This window comes from Asterias amurensis, chromosome 20, assembly GCF_032118995.1.
Source record: "Asterias amurensis chromosome 20, ASM3211899v1".
Taxonomy (NCBI): Eukaryota; Metazoa; Echinodermata; class Asteroidea; order Forcipulatida; family Asteriidae; genus Asterias; species Asterias amurensis.
In genome coordinates, this window is record NC_092667.1 from 6,847,682 (window position 1) to 6,870,493 (window position 22,812).

At 40.3% G+C, this 22,812-nt stretch overlaps 1 protein-coding gene across 6 annotated transcripts in view; it reads right to left on the minus strand.

Moving 5' to 3' along the window:
- The window catches only part of LOC139952051 (harmonin-like), a 109,637-nt gene that overhangs the window by 43,300 nt on the left and 43,525 nt on the right, over positions 1–22,812 (minus strand). For all 6 annotated transcript variants that reach the window (XM_071950977.1, XM_071950983.1, XM_071950980.1 and 3 more), the window contains 6 exons: positions 21,702–21,845; positions 11,197–11,338; positions 10,572–10,680; positions 8,995–9,077; positions 7,441–7,614; positions 1,075–1,191 (listed from right to left, as the gene is read on the minus strand). In XM_071950977.1, coding sequence (XP_071807078.1) covers positions 1,075–1,191; positions 7,441–7,614; positions 8,995–9,077; positions 10,572–10,680; positions 11,197–11,338; positions 21,702–21,845 — 769 coding nt within the window. The remainder of the gene's footprint in view (positions 1–1,074; positions 1,192–7,440; positions 7,615–8,994; positions 9,078–10,571; positions 10,681–11,196; positions 11,339–21,701; positions 21,846–22,812) is intronic.

Genomic DNA, 22,812 nt, shown 5'->3' on the forward strand with positions numbered 1-22,812 from the left:
GAAAAGCAATCTTCCCATCGTCATTAAGAATACATTGCCACACAAGAATCAGATCTACAACCGCCTCGCTGAGAGACAAGATAAACAGAAAACTTATCACGATCGGTCTGCACATGACCTACAGCAACTCCAACCAGGCCAACTTGTCAGTGTACAGAATACTCGTACCGGTCTATGGACACCAGCTAAAGTCAAACAACGCTGTGAGGAACCGCGTTCATATTTGGTCGTCACACCAAACGGTCGCGAGCTACGTCGTAACCGCCGTCACCTTCGCGATATTGAACCAGTAAGGAAACGCGTCACTTTTGAAGGTGTCCAACCCCAGATCACTCCTACGCCTATCGCTCGCATGACTAACGGTTTCACACGATCTGGAAGACAGGTCAAACCACCGGACAGACTTGATTTATAAACAATACATTCATAAGGAAACCACCCAGCGAGATGAACATTTGTTGAACATTACTAATCTACAGATTCGGTATAGTCCAGTGAGACTAGTGATTTTTATTTTTTATTTTTATTGCTGATTCTTGTTATAAAACTTATCCCTTTTGGCTATTTTCTGTCCAAAAAAAAAAAACAAATAAATAAATAAATAAATAAGTTTGTTGTTACAAAAACATTTGTTATTACTCCATGCACATTTATGTCAAGCTCTGGTTTTTTACAAGGATTTTTTTTATCACACAAACCAACATATATTGTGCTTACATTTCTGGTGTTTTCAAAACAAGTTTTTGTTTTCAAAAAGGGGGATGTAATATATCAACACTAGAGGGCGCTATTTCCACAACCCTGGTAAGATTGTCATTGAGTTTGTCTGATGAATAAACGTGTATCTGGAAGTTATACTCTGTGAAGATATCCACTCATTTCATTGTCAACATTTGATGGTTTCATGAAGGTCGCTATCTTTGATCAACCTCTAAACTAGATCTGTAGAAAATTGATGTTGCAAAAATATCACAATTCAAATCTGATCACAATCCAAATCTACAAGTACAACCAAAATACCCATGGAAGATAAGTAACTGATGGTTATCCTGTTTGAAGTATATAGCAACTAACCTTCTTAGATCGAAGAGAAATGGTCAGCTGGCTACTTGATTTAAGCTCCATCACTGCTGCATCATGGGTAATATTCAAGAAGTTTGTACCATTGACATCAAGAATCTGATCACCAACCTACAAAGTCAGTCAATCAGAAATACAGGATTAGAGGGTGAACTTCAATTTATTGCCCATACAGGTGAGTTGTTCAGGGGTTTCCAGTCTCCAATACAGAGAACAGAAGTTTGACTTGCAGGAATCTGACTTTTTTGTCTAACATTTACTGATTTTATTAATCAACCCTTCAATCATGAAAATAGCAAAAAAAAAAACACAATTCAAATATTTGTTTAACAAAACACTTCCATCCCCTTTGCCTCTGATATTTAGGTGGATAATCACATCCTGTCAATTAATTAACCCTCCAGCCAGAGATAAAAACACTTGCTTTCGCGAAACATGAAGAGTTTGAAATCTTCTTTATGATGTGCATATTTTTAGGTAGAATTTTGTGCGTTGGATAATTTACCACCAGTTTAAACTTTATAAACCCTACAGGATAAGCAGACATTGTGCCCAAGTAACTGCTTTTATTAGAACTTGATACATGTAATATCCCACAATGTTTCTGATTGGGTGCACTGCTAATGGGAAATTTTGGTAATCATCACCATGTTTCCCAGATTCAAATAAAAGTATCTTGTAAATTTGTAGTCTTGTCAAACAGATTTGACCAACCAAAAATTGGCTCACCAAGATACATGTACTTCTAGCTGTTATCATTTTGTTTCCTGTTGATCATGAGTTTAGATCAACAGAAAGTACTCACTGCACGTACCATCTTGGTGTTATGAATTTAGTCAAGTGATTCTATGTTTATCAATTTGTACCTTCAGGGCCAAAAACAATACAGAATCTGCATGATACAATGTTCTATGCAAATAACTAGGAAAAAATGTTTTCTTGGGACGCCAGCTTTGTTTCCATGCAGCAAAAGAAATAGAACACAATAAAATATAAAAAAACCAAGCCAGTACGTTTCTTGACATTTGTCACATGTAGAACAGAGTGGGACCAATTCACAAAGACCAATCCACAAACCAAGTTTGGTGTTGACATGACGTATATGTACTTATCAAGATATACATGTAGCTCAGACAACATTTCCTTTGCTTTAGCCATAATGACAATTTTGTAGGTGTTCGGGTATCCGGCCCATACACCTATGTAAGTTGTTCGGGCAACAGCGCGAACATCTCTTTGTTATTGTTCGTTTTTTTTGTGTGTTTTTTTTCTTCGTCTTCTTCTCAGAGTCGATTGTCCGCAAGAAAAAACATAGTTGCAAAGCTTGCATTAAGTTGAAACTTTGCACACAGATAGACAATAACCAGTAGATGATGCAAAAGTTGTTACGTCCCGATGACGTCATCAGTTGTTGAAAAATATACTACTCCAAAGTTTATTATTTAAAAAAATCATAACTCAAGAAGTGAAGAAGCTATTTCAACAATTCATACCTCATCAGAAAGGTCTTGCAAAGAGCTTTAAACGCTCCACAGACATGACCCCACTTTGATCCATCAACCGGTTCAAATCGGACATTGAAAATTCAAAAAATCATATTGATAGAACTATACATGTAAAACGTGTGTAGTGTCACGCTCCAGTGCTCATGCATATCCTATATAGTCTGCGTTCAAGGCGTTTTCAAAATACATTCTCCCTTTCAAGTAGTTAGTGTCTTCTACAGTCGTCAGCATTTCATAAGTTCATATTTCCTAAAGCACAAAAGCTATTTTGACAATTTATACATTATATAAAATGGCTTCACATAATTCATAAAAATGGATACATGTTGGTGAACTTCTCTTGACCATTTGACCTTTCTAAACCGGAAGTGCCTGTAAAATGCTTTAAAAAGGCATTATTTAAAGGCTTTTAGGTTGAAATATACGCTTTCAGATGCTTTATCATAATACACATCGATAAAACATTTTCGTTTTGATTACTTTGCATTTTGACAAGCTATTAAGAACACTTTTTTTATTGATTCACCACTGATCCAACAACAGCCGAACACCTAGTTCGATTTTGTTTTTCTTCCTTTTCATACTTCTTCTTCTTCTCAGCGTCCCTTGTCAGCTAACAAAAGCACCTTTCCCAAACTCGTATGAAATTGAAACTTCACACATAGTAAGATATTCATTAGGAGAGGAAACCGTGTAAGTTACGTCATGATGACGTCATCCATTCTTGAGTTATAACATTCAAAGTTTATTTCAAAAAATCTTAACTTTTGATCTACATAACTTTTGATCTACATTGGCCCGAGACTATGGTGCTCGATATTGGATCGTGTACATGTACGCGCAGTTTACTGGCGGGTTTGAAATCTAGACTATACTGGCGAGCAACTATCGTCTTGGCTATAGACTGTGCAAGTCTCGCGAGAAATTGAACTTCCGGGACCATTGTGGTCCCAACCTAATGGAGTTTTACGTTGGGGAGATTTTGTTCTGTCAATAATTTTAGTTTAACATAAGTTATGACTCTAAAAATTGAATATGTTCTTGGGAATGAAAAAATAAGTGATTAAAAACAGAAAAGTAAAATCAATTCAACAAGTTAACGAAGAAAACTAAAGAAAAAAACTTGACCTCCAGTTTCCGGTTTACTCTAAACAATTAAGAATATTACCCAATTGACGTTCCCATTATCGCTGAACCTATGTGATAATCGCACCAATTGGACGTGATTCACAAACGGGGTTTATTAAAAAAAAACATCCTGGTCGATGTCGAACAGCGATCCTCGTCCCGATAAATGTAAAATTTTTACGTTAATTTAAACAAAACAATTATTATGTACACAAATTAAAATAATAATTATACAAAAAGTACGTTTAAAATAATAATCTTTAAGAATTTAAAAAAAAATAACAATTTCAATACAATTTGGTTTTGTACAAAAACATACTTTTTTTCGAATTAAGTTCTCGTTTTCGCTACGTGCGAGACTTGCACAGTCTATTTTGCAGCGCTGCGTGCACTGTGGGCGTTGCCCTATTAAGTAAATAAGGACAATGTGTAATGCATATTCAAATATGCGAACAACATGGCAGCTCCCAGCAGCAGAAGTCTGGCCATGGTCGGTTGTCAAAACGCTTGATAGTTTGACTGGTTTGTCGAACCATAAGGCTGTATTTAATGTCCGAACGAACGAAATGAAGGGATTTCAATTCTACATCTCCCTTTCCCAGAAAAAATTATAGTCGTTATTCTAAAGGTTATAAGTACATGTATTAGACTACAGAAAACAGAAAAATTGATACAGTTCAGTTAAAATTATGTCTCAAGGGCCAACACAAATTACTTGTTCTTAAAATTTATTTCTTTATTGCCTAACACAAATTTTTCACAGAACTGTGGTTATTAAAATGACCAAGTTTGAGAACAGGCTAAACAAGAAATACCCCAGAAAAGCCTGACCGACTAGTGAAATTCGCTACTCAACTATTTGTGCCTCAAATTGTTGTGACATCAACATTAGTCGTGAATTTTCAATGCCCAAAATGCATTGCGGCGTACTATTTGCTGCAGGTGCAATATTAGAGGACCAGATTTAGACTTTTGAGTCACACTAATTGCAAAAGTTTGTTTTATGGTTGATTCTTGTTTATTGGGTGGTTATTGATGACATATCCAAAATCGGACAAGAGTTTCAAGCCAGAAGTGACCTAATTTGCATATTTAAATTAGGTGGTAATTAGCAATCTTTAAGGTCAATTTTCTCTAAACTATTCATTTTATGGACAAGGTTTGTGTTAGAGGTGAATAGAAACCAGACCTTGAGAATCTAAAAAACATATTTGTATACTCGATTGATCCTTTCCAAATAACTAGGTCAAAGGTCAAGGGGTCAAACCTGCGTTGAATTGGTTTTCTCCACTCAAATGCATTGTATGTGGTACCATGATAGTGTAATAAATAATTAATTAATTCTTTGAGTTGAATGATTCCACCCTGTCCCAAATGACCTATATAGTCATCATCTAGGTCAAAGGTCAACGTGTCAGCAGATTTAAAAAGACCACTTGCCTGCAATGCGCCCTGAACAGCACAGCTTATTTCAACGCGGTTTAACATCCGCATGTGCAGACTGGAGTGTATCAGAAAATTTGCCAAAGTACTCGATTTTATATTTGGTTTGTCATGGAACTCAGAAAGTAGTAAAGAAAGGATTTGACTGTCCTATAATGAAGCTCAGCTACATAAGTCGCGACTATCAAATCATGATTTTTCAACAAATCAAACAATCGTGCTGCCAAGACTACTACAAAAATAGTCAAGACTTCCTGTTTGGTGAACCGATTGTATCACTCACGACTATTCATGGCAACATAATTTACTTATGAAACACAATCAGACATCAGTGACACATTTCCTTCAATCCTTTCAGCACGAAATGATTTACCATATTGCCCCTGCGGAACAAAAAATGTTGCATTGCATCTTGCGAATTAAAAATTAGTCGCTACTATTTGATGTGCGACTAGTTGAGTAGTAAACTTCACTAGTCGCTCAGGCCTACTGATGTGTGGTTGTGTTTGGTAGGTACATTATGTTGTCGTGAATAGCCGTGACTGTGAGCAACACAAATGGTTCAGCAAGCAGAAAGTCACAACTATTTTTGTAGTTGTGGTGGCTTGATTTACCGAGTAGTTGAATAATTGCAGTCGCAACTCAACTAAGCAATAAATAGTCGCGATTTTGACATCATGCACAATGCGTACGACTAGTCGCCCATCACAGCCTTTCCCAAAGCAGCATTTAAAGTGCACAGTTATCACAGCAGTTATACACAATACTGTTTGTACTATGTACTTGTGTGAGCAGCTGAGCCTACGACCGCTCTTCTACATTGTTGGGTGCAATACAGTTTTCATCTGATTATCTGATTATTAAAGAACTGATGAAGTTATCGCAACACAGACAGTCAGCAGAGGGAACTAGCTGGTATATTTTGACATAGTCGTTAATTCATTGCCATCTGGTTAGCAGATCTGTAGCTTCTGCTTAAACTTGTTCAACTTCAGCATTCACAATTGCGAACATTATTCCTATTTTCTAACGATTCCTCCTCCACGACTATCACAGAACTGCCAATACCATGTCATGCATGTTGACATTGCTGAAACGTAAACTCATATAACAAGCATGACCCTGGGTCACAGAATACATTTTGCTAATAATAATTGTAAACTTATAACGTACACAAATCTGTCTCAATAAAGACACCCAAGGTGCACAAAAAGGAAAATTAATGTAACATTTCCCAGAAAACTAGAAACTGATTTAGTACGCTTGAACAAATATGTCTTTAAATAGTCCAGACTTGAAGCACTGCATGGAATTAGAAGTATAAATATCTCTTGGAAGAGATAACTCCTGGAGCAGCCACACAGAATGAGCCGTCTCCCCACGAGCGTCTAGCTCTGGTTTCAGAGAGCCTGTTAGTGTCAGAAGAGCGAAGACCAGAGCGTACAGGTATATGGTTATGTACATGTAGAAGCTCAGAGGAGTAGATTGGAGCTGGACCGTTTAGTGCTTTTTATGTAGTCATGGAGAGTTTGTAGTTGAGTCGTTGATTTACCGGGAGCCAGTGTAGAAAAGGCGAGTATAGATACATGGTAAGTAACCGGATGTGAATTATTCTACTTGTCACAGTACCAGTGTCGGCATACATGTACATGTTTTCGGTGACCTGTCAAAATATGCATTACGGTGGAGTCTGTTGACGATCGTCAGAGTTGTTGGAATAATGATCGTTTCCCATGGCTTCCAAAGATAAACAGACTAGAGGTATCCTTGTCCAAAATTCAAAGAGAACTTGTTTTAAAATTCATAAAATTATTTGACAAGTCTTACTTTGAACACATAGTATTTGTTTCTACAAACACTAAATTCTAGTAATTATTTGTTTTCGTTTTTGAAAACTGCTTGCATTATTACATGTGGCCTAGTTTAAAAAAACTTGTATGTGAATCAAAATTTGTTTGAACCCCAAAATAGTTAAGGGCAATATAGTTTACATGTGTTCACCTCCCACAACAACATAATTTCAGTCTTTTTAATTTTTTAAGAATCTCATCCCTGGGGGGGGGGGGGAGCACTCCCTAAGAATAATAATACAAATTGTTACAAATTGTGTGAATGTCAAACGCCTTGACATGCTGCAATGTTTTATTACTCATTGACATTTTTAAATGTTGGCAGCTACGTGCAGGGAGGCAGACCTTTTTTAACAAGTTTCTGGAAATTTAAGTTAACACCACTCGTACATGAACATGTATTCCAATAATATCAAGCAATAATTGCATTTTACCTGTAAGCCCATTTTTTGAGCCAACGACCCGTTAGTGATTGTTAGGATGAATATGCCAGGCTCATTATTCTGTCCAGTTCCAATCCCACAACCCAACTTCTTGCCAGTCTGAAGATTGACAAATACTTTACGATCTGTCTCTTTACTAACTTCATTGCTAGTCTCCAATTCAACCTGTAAATTCAGAAAGAATGTTAAACATTAAAGGAACACGTTGCCTTGGATCGGACGAGTTGGTCAAAACAAAAGCGTTTGTAACCGTTTTGTATATAATGCATATGGTTGGAAAGATGTTTTAAAAGTAGAATACAATGATCCACACAAGTTTGCCTCGAAATTGCGTGGTTTTCCTTCTACTGTGAGAACTAACACGGTCGGCCATTTATGGGAGTCAAAATTTTGACCCCCATAAATGGCCGACGTGTTAGTCAACGAGGTAAAAGGAAAACCACGCAATTTCGAGGCATGTTTGTGTGGATCATTGTAGTCTACTTTTACAACATCTTTCTACCCATATGCATTTTATAAAAAACGGTTACAAACGCTTTTCAAAGACCAACTCGACCGATCCAAGGCAACGTGTTCCTTTAAGTTGCTAAAATGCACTTGATTTTGAAAAGGATATGTACTGTAAAATATTTCAACAAGAATATAACATAATAATTTGGACAACATGGTATGAAGAACAGTACACCAGAGAAAATTGCTTCTTGCATTTCGTCTATGAATATAATTTTGGGGCATTGAAATATCATTTCAAGAGATGGCAACAAAATATTTTTTTAGAGAAAAACACAACAAAAAACCTTTACATAGACAGGCTTCATAACACATCCAAAAAGGCACACAAAGAACATTGAACCTGGATAAGGTGACCTGGGGTCCATTTCACATTTAGAGTAAGGACTAGTCCTAACTTAGGACTAATCCTAGGAGATATTAAAAACTTAAGGCTAGTCCCAAGTCGAGATACATGTAAGACTAGTCTGAACTCTTTGTGAAATCCACCCATGGATTCTCCGTGAAAGTTTACCATTTTCCTAAACCTTTTGCAACTCATAAATAATTTTGAACCAAATTTTGTAATAATGGAGTATGACTATTTATCCCTTCCAAATGCTGATAGTTACAAAATGATTAATTCTTTGTGTCTTTCATTTAAATGCCCCGTCTGAGCACAACTTTTCACAATGAGGCCTACCATGCAAGCGTATGGGATGGCGCACAAACAAAAAACACACAGCTTGTGTATTCATGTATATCTCGCGGCACAGCCTGTTGCCGCTTGTGACCTGTTCACAGCTGCTTAAAAAGGGGTTACAAAAGAACATAAAACTCATAAACTTGCTTATTCATCAGATTGGCTGCCAGTCAGCCAATCAAAACATCAGAAACAAAAGCGAATTGAATCTACAGTTCCTGTGACAAAACTATTCAACCTTTTTCAATTTGTTCACTTTTGAAAAATAAAATGTTCTAATTATTCCAAAATGTATGACACAGTGAACAGCCATAGACACCTGCTGACTGCGTTTCAAAATGAACATTGCATACCTGAGAGTGATTCTGGTTTCTGCCGACAAGCCTCCATGTAATTTGATCACTTCTTTCTGTTTTCTCAGGTAGCATACCAACACCTACCAACAGAATGATATACCATTACTCATTCACTCGGAATAAACCATTAGCTTTCGGAGAATTATCTGAGCCAATCTCATGGAAGTCACAAGATTAGTACACTACATGTACACCTGTACTTCCAGTCGTTCTGTTTTGCATTCTTCCATGCACTCAAAAAAAGCAAATATCCATGTCAAAAACTAAGCTTAAATTTGAGTGCACTTTGTGATTGACTTTACAGACCTTTACAATTTGTATCTACAGTCGACTCCCGTTATTACGAGCTCGCATATCAATGCATTAAAATATGGATTATACGAGCACGGTAGTAGCGAGAACACGGTTATAACGAGGTAATTTGGGCGACCCATTACGAGCAAAACATTGTTTTAAACCCTTTTAAAACAAGAACAATACAAAAACCAACAAAGAAAATACCTGTACAGCCTGTAAAGTCGTTATTTGTGGCTTCTAAGACATACAACACCTGTACAACAGAGGTGTAAAGTGGACGCTATGCTAGCAACACTAATCCGAAACCGGGAGTCACTAGTCATCAGCAAGCACGGTTGTTAATTCCAAACTCTGAACAATGGTGGGATTAGGAAGCTTGCATGGTTCAAACAAGCGAGAAGTCTTTAGAAAAGATACTGATCCACTGAGTTTATAAGCACATGAAGCATTTTCAGACGAAAAAAATTACCCGCAACCTACAAGCAAAACAAGTTGCGTGATCAATACTATTTAATGCAAAAGCAAGATTTTACCTGGTATCCCACTTGGCACAGGTGTTTACCAATGAAAATCAAGATTATATTTTTTGCTAGCTGCAGATAGATGTATTGCATGGCACACACATGCATGAGATATGACATGGAACAGCAAGATCTTCCCCTGGTGTCTCGCGTTAGCAATGAACCATCTATCAATACACTGCTGGTTACCAATGAAAATCCAACTTTAATTTTATTGACTGATACGTCCGCAGTTTTTCACAGCGTGTGCAATATGCATTGCAGCAGCAAGATTTTCCCTGTCTCGCGTTAGCAATGAACCATCCAGCATTGAACGGGTGGTTACCGATGAAAACCAAGTATTGGCAATAAACTGCCTGCGACCAAAGTTTTGCACGGGATCGGAAACTTCACAAAACAATAACGCAAGTTAAAATCTCACAAATTTTCAATCATGTAAAATGTAAATTGATTTTAAATCTAAACTGACTTATTAAAACAGTTTTATAGCCTAATTTTGTGCTGTTTGTGCTGTACATCACGCAGCTCTGCCATGCATCTGTGTACACACGTGCGGCCATTATGTCATGTAATACATGTATGCACGTACACGTGTTGTGCACAATGCACAATTATGACGTATGTATCTATATTTAGCGCGCTGCGTTTAAGACGAGTTTCGGATAATACGAGGAAAATGGGCCAATCCGGCGGACCTTGTATTAACGGGAGTCGACTGTATATCTACATATAAAAAAAGGAATTTATTTTACTAACGTCTGACTTTCAGTTTGACGATTTTGCTGATAGACAAGGCAGCTATTACTTCACTGTGTGTAGCTCGCTTAATGTTATAACCATTCACACGAACTATTTCATCACCAACCTGCAAACAAAATTTAAAACTTGATTCTATAAACATGAATTTTTAAGTCTGTCACAAATTTACTTCAGTTAGAAGAATTATTTTCCACATGGTTTTGATGTGGGTATGAGACAGTGTCACAAATTTGTTGCTGCACAAAGAAAAACTTCATCATTTAAACTATACACAAAAATACATTCCTTGTGTAAGATAATAGCTAAAGTTAGACAAAATGTCAGCTTTAATAAACAGGTTTGTTTGAACATTTTTCAATTTGCAGAGGACTTACTTAAATAAACTTTAACTTTCTGTCCTACAATATAAACCACTGGTTAATTTTCATTCAGTCTTGCAAACAAACCAAGTTAAATTGGTATCCAGCAATTCTTAAACCCACTAAGGTCGCCAACTAAGGTCACTCAACAAAGTCAGTTAGAATGTTACACACAAGTTGTAGGAAAAAACACTAACAAAATATTTCTGTATTTTCAATTTTTGTTTTGATGTTGATTGAAGCAAACTGATTATTTGCCATACCTTGAGTCCTTTCTGTGAAGCCCATGACTTGGATGTTACCTTGGAAACAAACACACCAACATCAAACTCGACCCCACCTCTCAAGGAAAAACCAAGACTCTCAGATCCCTGGCGATCAAAGTGAATGCTTCTCATTTTTTTGCTGTAACAAGATAGTTTAATGTAGTTACATTTACTAATGTAAACAAAATTATAAAATTACTGATGAAAGTGGTCACATTGTTTTGGGGATAAATGTTTCACTAGGGTTGCATATATGTTTCTCTAATACATGTAAGTTGTACAATGTATGAACCCCAAAGCCAACAACATATCAAAACTACACAACAGAAAGATAGCTCTTCCAATATAAAACAAATTCAAAATAATTACAGCATAGAGCAAAAGACAGCTATACGTGATGCGACAAGCAAAGTGAGTCGTTTGTCGACCCTTGTCAATTTTTATTTCTATTAACACCTGAAAAGAGCAAAAACTATGCTTTAATAAGGGAATCAATGTGTGGTAAAGAGGTTTTAAACCCCACCCACAGAAGCGTGGGTGGGTCTCTGATTGATTACTTACCTGTAGAGCGAATACTACAAACTTGTGCATTGTTCCTTATGCCGGAAGGCAATAAACCAAGAGTTTTACACACAATAGGGCCTCAAAAGCCCTGTCACCAACGCCCTGTGACATGCTCACATGTTAAGCATCCTCAAGTATAAATACTGAAGAACTGAGTGTATGGGGGAAGAAGGGAGGGTGCTCTACAGGTAAGTATTTGATGGTAGACCCACCCACACTACTGTGGGGTAGGGGTATACTTCACTCTACTTACCTGTAAAGCGAATGCTACAATTGCATAGACTCGCACCGAGAAAGTGGTGGGTATACGCGATGTCCACAGGGGCGTAGGACACGGGGAGTGCCTAAGAAACCCAAAAGGCCTATGGTCCTACCAGAAGACCAAAAGGCAGGCTCCATAACAGAAGACCCCAATTCAATTAACAGTTCAGCCCAGATGCGTGGCACCGCGATATTGCAGGCTGACGAGCATGACCCTGGGCGCCCACGATTCTTGCGCAAAAAATTAGGGGGTATCGCCATTATGTTAAAAAAACATAATAGCAGAGATGCTAACATTGAATTTTAAAAAAGAGTTAGCATCTCCCAAAAGTTAGGGGCGAGCGCAGCTTGGGCTCCCTAAACTGATGTACAATGCTAATTGGCTCATTTTCAGGCATTGTTGTGAAATCACTTACCTGTATGCATCAACAGAAGATGCAGCTACAAATGTTTATAATGGCCAGTGAAAAAAACCCTGATTTCCCTCATCTTCTGACTTTGTTTCAAAATAAATGTAACATAAAAAAGGGTGGCCTTACCTAAATGTTATTGTTTTAATGATCAGAAATGAAACAACAAGCTATTGGGAGAGAAAAAAAAAAAAAAAAAAAGTGTCCGGATTTTGGGCAAAAAATACGTGTCCGGATTTTGGGCTTTGTCTGGACATCGGCGCTATAATTACTAGTAAGAAAGCATGGAAACTGTCTAGCTTAGATCTATCAGGCCACTCAGTTGAAGGTATTTTTGTTCAGAAGGTCTCCTTTTTTTGTCGCCATTATTTCGTACTTTTTTGCCAAGCTTGGATGAAGTACATGTACAGACAGCGTGGGCACAATAATACAGGCATGAGAATGGGTGATGATAAAAAAACAGGAAAAAATTCAGTTGATTGGAAATGTCAATATTCCATCATTTTCGCGCGCAGCGTGAAGTCCCTTACGGCCGGGGTTCAGGGCCCGCTTAAGGGCCCTGGGAGCTCTGGGTATTTAGAAGCTCTGTGGTGGTCTCTGATGCATTTCTGACACCTATTTTTCCAGGTAGAAGTGACCTACCTTTGTGTGATTTTTCCTTCTTTTTTTTTTAATAATAGGTTTAAAAGAAAATAAGGAATGTAAAGCTCAAACAATTCAAACATTTTTGGGTTCGCCTGCGATTTTTTTACAATTCCGGAGAAAGAAAGGAAAAAAAAACAAAAAAACAATAGTAATAATATTTTTATTTTTTTGACGATCTTATCCCTTATTTCTGCCCTTGAAAATGCTTTTTTTCTCATTAACAACCATTTTTATAGGTTCTTGATTTGAAATTCGGTTGTGTAAAAGAAATTCTTTTGCAATTAAATGTTTGTGATTTTAACGATCTGTCGGCGACGCACATTTTAAAATAATAGGCCTACATATTTGGCGAGAGCGATGTGTTTTTGAGAAAGAGGTTGTTATTCAGCATAGGGTATAACTGGAACGAGGTTGAGATTAGACCCCAACATAGAAATAGAACCAATGAAGAAAGCACGTCGTCCGGACGTACAGTGTGTTCGCTGGTTCCCAATATATCTTTCGCTGGTTGTGAGGCAATAACAGGTACCAGTTTTCCATGGCCTGCCGGCGATCTCAGATTCGTGCCGCGCCGCTCATTGGTTCGTGTACAAACCTGCACGGACGTACACAGTACACAGTACACATGGTGCAAACACGTGCATTGTTTTTTCAGTAGACTTTCAAAAGTCTCCACACGTGTTATCTTTGCTGCAGCAGCAAGTGCATTACACGCAAACATTATTGAACCGTACCACTATAAACGAAGCAAGGAATGAGGCAAGTTTATACATCCGTCTCTGCTGCTGCATGCATGCGCGATGCCAGGAAGACCACAAGCCGTAAACTGGGCCAGTTGCTGGACGGCAATTTATTGTTTAGTTAGGTGCCGTTTTTTCATGAACACCGTACGTGTGGATCCGCGATAATAACAATTACAAAGGTAAACTGACATTGTCTGACTAAAGAAGAGGGATTAGAGAAATCCAAATGTATACCCCTAAAAACCTACCCCCCGAATTTTATAGCAAATTCACATCGAACTCGGAGACCACAATTTTGAAAGGAAAAAAAACGGAATTCCGGTTTAAACCGGAAGATTCTCATGCCTGATAATAGTGGATACGTGAGGAATGAGGTTACTGTGACACGTTAGCTCACACACAACCTCATTCCCCACGCACATGTGCACTATTCCCCATCGTGTAATAGAGATCAATGGGTACGATCTTGCAGCAATGCACTAGCGTAAAAAATGCACACTCAGCAGGCCAGCCAGCGGGGGGAGGGCATGCAACAATACGTCCACTATACACAAAGGTTTGAGACACGTTCATTGTTCGAGTGAATTCGCCGCTATTATTCAACACTGCGTTCTAAAATTAAAAGTGTTTTTTCTTTTCTGTTGCAATTACTTTGATATTTTGCTTAATTTTTATTTCCACTTAATAGTTCATTCGTTGTTTGCATGTGTATTGTACGATTTAATAAAATTATATGGGGCGGCTTGTTTAGCGTGTTTTATTGAGTATTATCGTAGCGTCGTAGTCACGGCTCGAAATCGTATTTGCTACGCCCAAATCGTGTATGTTGGTATCTCTGTAATAGGTACATGTACACCTCATTTAATTTCAAATGCACACAAAATAATGCATGAGAGGAAAGTGGACTCACCAGTTAGCGTTTCTGGGAAACTTGACTGGCCGTCTTCAGCACCTCCCTTCCAGCTCTGCCATCTGCCTGGAGGACGTCCTTCAGGTAGAGTTCGGAGAAGGTATTACGGTACTTTAATTAGGCCCCTTGGTAGTAGCCGCTAAAGGTACACCTATAAAAAGTGCCCATAAGGCGGCCAGCTCCCTAACTTCATGCGCTTAGATGGGGCCCTTGGTTGCCAGCCAGCCAGCCATGTAGCGGATGGCAGTTGCAATCCAGCGTGAGATAGTAAACTGCGACGCCGGTCAAAAGGGCTAAATAAAGTATGACCCATACGAAGCGATCTCATACAGCTAATGAACCACTTGAGTGCCTGGACCACAGCTTATCCTTTGCCTCTGATGAAAAGGACTTAATGTCCATGACGAAAATGTCTGGAAACTGGTCAAGGGGACCAGGCAAACGCCGCCTGGTTCCCATCAAACGTGTCCTGCCTCCACCGACAACGAGTGTAACTCACTACGCCGTCGGGAAGTAGCAACAGCCAAGAGGAACGGCACCTTGACGGAGAGCTGCAACAGTGTTGAGCAGTCTATTGTTTGGTAAGAAGGCTTCGTCAAAGTTGATAGTACATTCACACTAAAGAAAACCCAGGACATGACAAGTTTGCGTACTAGGGGATGGGTAACAAACATCCCCTTGATCAGTTGGCTGATGGCCGGGTTTTTCGAGACAAGAACGACCGTCCGGAAACCCGGGTTGGATTGCGGCAATGGCGGGCCGGTAATTCCTTCCCAAGCCCATTGAGAGGCCGCTGTCCAAGAGGTATACCAAGAAATCCAGGCATAGTCGGCTGTTGTACACCTTCCTGCATTTAGGCTCGGCGTGACAGGGCTGCGATTGTTGCAGCCCGTCGCAAAAGGCCTGCTGAGCAGAGGGATTGCGTGACAGCACCCAGCATAGCATGTCAGGTGAAGATCCCCCGGAGCCGAGTGAAGGAGATCCGCTCGCCCCATTAAGATCACCAGGCGGTGGACCAGGAGCATGATGAGTCGTGGAAACCACGGCTGGCGGGGCTCCTGCTCAATCTTGGTCAGCACTCGAGAGACTAGTGAGATGGTGCGACTTCTGAAAAAGGTTTTAGGGGCACTGTGGGTAACCATACTTTTTAATACATTTCAGGTGTGCTGATTCCAAAAAATAAAATAAAAATAAACAATATGCAAATACGTTGCCACCATTACAAAACATCATTTCTCTTCAATATCTCTGTAACTAGTCAAGCAAACATAATAAACGTGTTTTTACCGACAAAGCTCAACCTCTATGGTGGTCATCAGGGGTGCATGGTCTTGGAGTTTATATATAGTCAACTCTGTCTTTGTATCATTGAGTGGAAGCTCTTGTGCCAGGGCTGTGGAGTTAAAGAGGAGACTGATACTGCCAGGCCGGGGGGGGGGGGGGGGGGGAGTTCACTGTCATACTGTCACGCCAAGACCATGCTAACATCGCTCCTGTCCACTCCCTGGACTGGGAGTACATGTAAATGCTTTGCCATAAGATTTACCGCTGGTTTCCTTTAAAGACTATAATGTGACTTGGGGGCACCACTCCTCTGAGGACTACCCTGGCGGTTGAGGGCATAGCCCTCATCTGCCCTTGTCTGCACTAGGATGTACATGTACATACATGTAACAACAATAATAATAACTAGAAATAGTGATTGTAAACAATCACACCGCTGTTCCTGTTATTAATTGTTTTCTAAGGCACAATAAAACACACACATTACAACTTTATGACATGAGGTTACCTGGTCTTGATTCTGATACTGAATGGAAAGGAGCTTTAAAACAATAATAAAAGGTCAACATGAGGTCATGGCCATCATTTTGAATAAATTTAACCCAGGGCTTACATTCCTATTGCTCCACTCCGTGGGCCCATAGAATTAAGCTTCCATTACACAGATTCTCAGAATGCTAATTTTACTTTCGATTTTTGACCATTATTTACGATTTGTATCCATAATCTTTTTTGTCATATAAAATACTCATGAATAATTGTAAACAAAAATGTTTAAATTTGGTTCAGCCGATTAGCTTTTCTACGACTGGAAATAAATCTAACTCAGAAGGACACATGATTATTCTAACCACTTTGAGGTTCAAACTATCCTGCAACTGTACGTTTTTTTGAAAAATGCTCAAAAACGGCTAAAATTGATGATTTTTTTTTAGAGACTGCTCTTCAGTATTCCTGGAAGACCTTTGAAGTCAAATCTTAGTCTATTTTTTAGCCAAAATACCAGTGTACCAGTTCAACCAGTGTACCCCTGTTTGATCAGCAGAGTATGGGTTTGAATCCCGGTTGTGACACTTGCTACATAAAGTTGGAGAGGTGCTTTCTACCAGCCAGGTTTCTGATTGACATGGTACCCAAGCCTACATCCATATGGACTGTAAAGGGGGTAACCCGGAGAACGCCTAGCCGTTGGTGAGGTGCAAGCCAGCCGTGTCCCTACAGACTGTACCTGTGGGGTGACCGAGTCAGTAGGAGCCTGTCCGCTGTCTGCTGTCCTCAAGGCGTCCTGTAAGTGAGGCCGTAGGTTTTGGAATGCCTCCAAGAACTCCTCCCTTGAGATCGAATCACCACCCTTTTTGCGGAGGAACCACTCGAGCTTGAATATGAGCTATGGGAATGTTGGTTTTAGTACGCCCCTGAGTAGACTCAGATGTAATATCAGAGACCCTCGGAACGCAGTGCTCAGAAGGCGCCCCATGGGGACTGTTCCCAGTGGCCAATCGCCTGTTCAGCTGAGAGCGCCCCAAGCCCGATAGCAGAGGCGAGACTGCCTGGTCGAGGCGGCTGTACAAAATAGGCCATCCTAAGGCACTGCGGTATGCGCATACATGTGCGCTCGGGTGGTCCGGGTGCATCGAGGCTCTTTGGAGGGGTAATTCCTCTGGCCAGGGTGCAGCGAGTCGTACTGTGGAGGGGTAATTCCTCCTGCTGTGAATGCCCCGTATTCAGGCCTGGGCGCAGCGAGCTGTGGAGGGGTAATTCCTTGGGCTGAAAAGGCCCCGTATTAAGGCCTGGGTACACCCAGCCGTACTGTGGAGGAGTAATTCCTCCCGTTGTGAATGCCCCGTATTGGTCTGGGTGCACTGAGTGGAAGGAGTAATTCCTCCCGCTGTGAATGCCCCGTATTCAGGCCCGGGCACAGCGAGCCGTGGAAGGGTAATTCCTCCGGCTGTGAATGCCCCGTGTTCAGGCCCAGGCACAGCGAGCCGTGGAAGGGTAATTCCTCCGGCTGTGAATGCCCTGTATTCAGGCCTAGGCACAGCGAGCCATAGAGAGATAATCCCTCCGAATGTGAATGCCCTGTATTCAGGCCTAGGCACAGCGAGCCATAGAGAGATAATCCCTCCGGCTGTGAATGCCCTGTATTCAGGCCTAGGCACAGCAAGCCATAGAGAGATAATCCCTCCGGCTGTGAATGCCCTGTATTCAGGCCTAGGCACAGCGAGCCATAGAGAGATAATCCCTCCGAATGTGAATGCCCTGTATTCAGGCCTAGGCACAGCGAGCCATAGAGAGATAATCCCTCCGAATGTGAATGCCCTGTATTCAGGCCCAGGCACAGCGAGCCATAGAGAGATAATCCCTCCGAATGTGAATGCCCTGTATTCAGGCCTAGGCACAGCGAGCCATAGAGAGATAATCCCTCCGAATGTGAATGCCCTGTATTCAGGCCCAGGCACAGCGAGCCATAGAGAGATAATCCCTCCGGCTGTGAATGCCCTGTATTCAGGCCTAGGCACAGCGAGCCATAGAGAGACAATCCCTCCGGCTGTGAATGCCCTGTATTCAGGCCTAGGCACAGCGAGCCATAGAGAGATAATCCCTCCGAATGTGAATGCCCTGTATTCAGGCCTAGGCACAGCAAGCCATAGAGAGATAATCCCTCCGAATGTGAATGCCCTGTATTCAGGCCCAGGCACAGCGAGCCATAGAGAGATAATCCCTCCAAATGTGAATGCCCTGTATTCAGGCCTAGGCACAGCGAGCCATAGAGAGATAATCCCTCCGGCTGTGAATGCCCTGTATTCAGGCCCAGGCACAGCGAGCCGTGGAAGGGTAATTCCTCCGGCTGTGAATGCCCTGTATTCAGGCCTAGGCACAGCGAGCCATAGAGAGATAATCCCTCCGAATGTGAATGCCCTGTATTCAGGCCTAGGCACAGCGAGCCATAGAGAGATAATCCCTCCGGCTGTGAATGCCCTGTATTCAGGCCTAGGCACAGCGAGCCGTACTGTGGAGGAGTAATTCCTCCGGCTGTGAATGCCCTGTATTCAGGCCCAGGCACAGCGAGCCGTACTGTGGAGGAGTAATTCCTCTGTGTGTGTGTGTGTGGGGGGGGGGGGGGGCTGGTAGTTGACCCCAAAATGCAAAGAATTTAGCAAAAATATTTGACAAAGTATTTAGTTTAAATAATATTAAGTTTTATCACTACAAATGAGAAAAATAAGTCTCAAACGTGTGATGATTATTTTATCATTATGTTTTTGCAAAATTGTTTCCGTCACAGCTGTGCAGGACTAAGAACACTTTATGGCTGCATAGTATGAATGTGGCAACAGGCACTGAAGAAAATGAGATTGAATATTTTCGTTTGTTGGAAAAACAATTTACGACAGGTTGGATTGGATATTTCTTCTCAATAAGTTCTTGGTTTGTACACCTTAGGCCGATGAAATCTTCTCTGAAATCTTGTCTTGAAATTGTAAAATCACGAAAAAGCAAGAAGAGGTCAAGCTACCCTGCAAGTAGCCCTGGCGGCCTTACACTTTCGCATTGTACTACAGTGATGTCCTGGACATCGGGGTACATTTCTGGGACGGAAAATTTTCACAGCTTCATAACTCAAATCTTACCTGCAAGAAAGCACCAATTTCAATAGATTCACATTCCATGGGAGCATATGTTTTTCTGCGATGGGTTTTGATCGTAAGTTATTCTTCACAAATCCGTCATTTTCATGAAATAATGCAGCTCCCAACGTTAAGGAATTCCCATTTTTGTTCGTACTCTCACAGTCTGCCGTGTGTACGCAAGACGCACGATGCGCAAATTTTGAATTGTGTTGCGTGTTGCTGTGCAGTCAAGATACGGTAACCAAGAATTCATGCGTCTAAGCTTGCATCATGCGTCTTGCACGCGAATGTGTACGCCGACGCACAACAACAGACAACACTGTGAGAAAACGATCGAAACGGGAGTTTTTTAACGTTGGAAGCTGCATTTTTTCACGAAAATGACGCATTTGTGAGGAAAATATGAGGACCAAAACCCACCGCAGAAAAATGTATGCCGCCATGGAATGTGAATCTGTTGAAATTAGTGGCTTGTTGCAGGTAAGATTTACGTTACACAGAGATGCCAACATTGAATTTAAAAAAAGAGTAGCATCTCCCAAAAGTTAAGGGCGAGCGTGGCTTGGGCTGGGCTCCCTAAACCGATCTTTCTATTACTCTCTACAATGCTAATTAGCTCATTTTCAGGCATTGTCATGAAATAACAATTACCTCTGTATGCACCACCAGAACAGCTACAAATGTTTATAATGGCCAGTGAAAAAAAAACTGAGAAAAAAAAAAAATTCCCTCATCTTTTGACTTTGTTTAAAAAAAAAACCATAACATAGGGAGGCCTTACTTAAATGTTTTTGTTTTAATGGGTCAGAAATGCAACAACAAGCTATTGGGAGAGAGAAAAAAAAAAAAAAACAAAAAAAAAAACAAAAGGTGTCCGGATTTTGGGCAAAAAATACGTGTCCGTACTCTGGGCATTGTCTGGACATCGGCGCTACAATTACTAGTAAGAAAACATGGAAACTGTCTAGCTTAGATCTCACAGGCCACTCAGTTGAAGGTATTTTTTTCTAGAAGGTCTCCTTTTTTGTCGCCATTATTTCTTACTTTTTGTGCCGAGCTTCGATGAAGTACATGTACAGACAGCGTGGGCACAATAATAGTGGATACATGAGGAATGAGGTTACTGTGACACGTTAGCTCACACACAACCTCATTCCCCACGCACGTATGCACTATTCCCCATGGTGTAATAGAGATCAATGGGTACGATCTTGCAGCAATGCACTAGCGTAAAAATACTCGTCCGGCCAGCCAGCGGGGGATCAGAGGGCACGCAACAATCATTACGTCGAGACACGTACATTGTTCGAGTGAATTCACCGCTATTATTCAACACTGCGTTCTAAAATTAAAAGTGTTTTTTCTTTTCTGTTACAATTATTTTCATTTCCACTTAATAGTTCATTCGTTGTTTGCATGTATTGTACGATTTAATAAAATTTTATTGGGCGGTTTGTTTAGCGTGTTTTATTGAGTATTATCATAGCGTCGTAGTCACGGCTCGAAATCGTATTTGCTACGCCCAAATCGTGTATGTTGGTATCTCTGCGTTACGAAGCTTTGAAAAGTTGCCGCCCCAGAAACGGGCCTTAATAGTTAGGACTCTGTATCTGAGTACAGAGGAAGAGTCCTACATATAGGGCTACCCTGTAAGGATCTTGCAGCACTGCAGTAACACAAGTAAAAGGTTATTGTTACGTATACGTATTTAGGCAATTGCTAGTTAAGGTGGCATTTGCTTGCAAGAAACGAGCTTTTGCTTTTTCCTAAAACTAGAGCTTTGGCTTGCTAGCAACCGCCTATTTTTATGTGTAAAAATGTAAGCAAAAGCATAACAAAAAAGCAATTGCTACTTTTTATGAATTCGGCCCAATGGTTAAACCCATCGAGGCCTGATTCTTGACTTTGTCTCAGTAAAACTATCAAGAACCAGGCTTCGGCAGGTTTAAACCACTTGTTTAAAACCGATTCTACCTTTAACTTATGTGATTAGCCTTTTCTCACTGACACTGTTAACATTGTCTGACTTGCACATTCTATGTAATAAAGTTACCTAGGTAATGAAGGGATTAGCTGATTGTAGAGAGCCTGTTGAGATGGCTGGATGAAAGGACGCACTTGATCAAACAATACAACTCGATGTGGATGGCTAACCACTGATCCCAAGCAATCCACAAACTTTGACACTTCATGATTCCTATAGATTAAAAACAGAAATTGCAACATGGTTTAAACATCAAAAGATGTGAAGATGGTCTTCATCCATGGACCAATCTCATTAAGGAATTATTCCTGCAGTAGGTCCTTAAACTTTGTTTCTGGCTTTTCCCAAGGTCTTAAAAAGACGAATTTTGTTTACCTCTCTTTTGTTAAAGGTATTTTATTAATGAAAAAAGTAAGGACCCAGTCTTCACTGTGTGGTAATGACCTTGGTTTGGTGCACTGTGTTAGATAGCGAGCCGTGCAAGCCGTGTTAGATTTCCTTCTTCTTTTAGAATAAAAAATTTGATTGAGCCTGCACATAAACGACGCAATCGTAAAAAGTTCACTCAAAGGTGCCGCGAAAACGCTTACCACATTGTGATCACACAAAACACAACGCACAATCACAGAGTACACAATGCCGTCTTTGTTAATTTGTATGCAATAAAAAATGAAGAAACATTAAACCCTAGACGCTTTTCGAAACAATACCCTGGTGTGAGAGGAAACGCCATCTAATGATAAACAAACGCGATAGCAGACAATTATACAATGTACAAATGCCTTGAGAATGAAGAGTCGACGTGTTAGTGCATGCTCGGAAGAAAAGGAGCATTTCCCAAAAGTTGCAATAATAACCTTGTTGGTGCGCGAGCTAGAACCATACAACATTGTCATCGCTGGTATAGGCATGCACGTTCTGTCAACGCACAGCGTGGTAAAAATGGAGCAGTTCCTTATTAGAACTGGCGTGTTTTACGAAAAACATGCTTCTTCATTGCTCAACATGAAAAATTTAGGACACACTGGATGAACAAAAAGAGTACATGGTGTAGTTTATTGTATATTTGTCAGATGATATCTTCCTGATTTTGTTTTGTTCTATTGTATATTTAGTGTTTCAAACCCATTTGTTCTGCAGGGTGAATCGCGCGAAGTGAAATGACAGGATGGAAGACGCA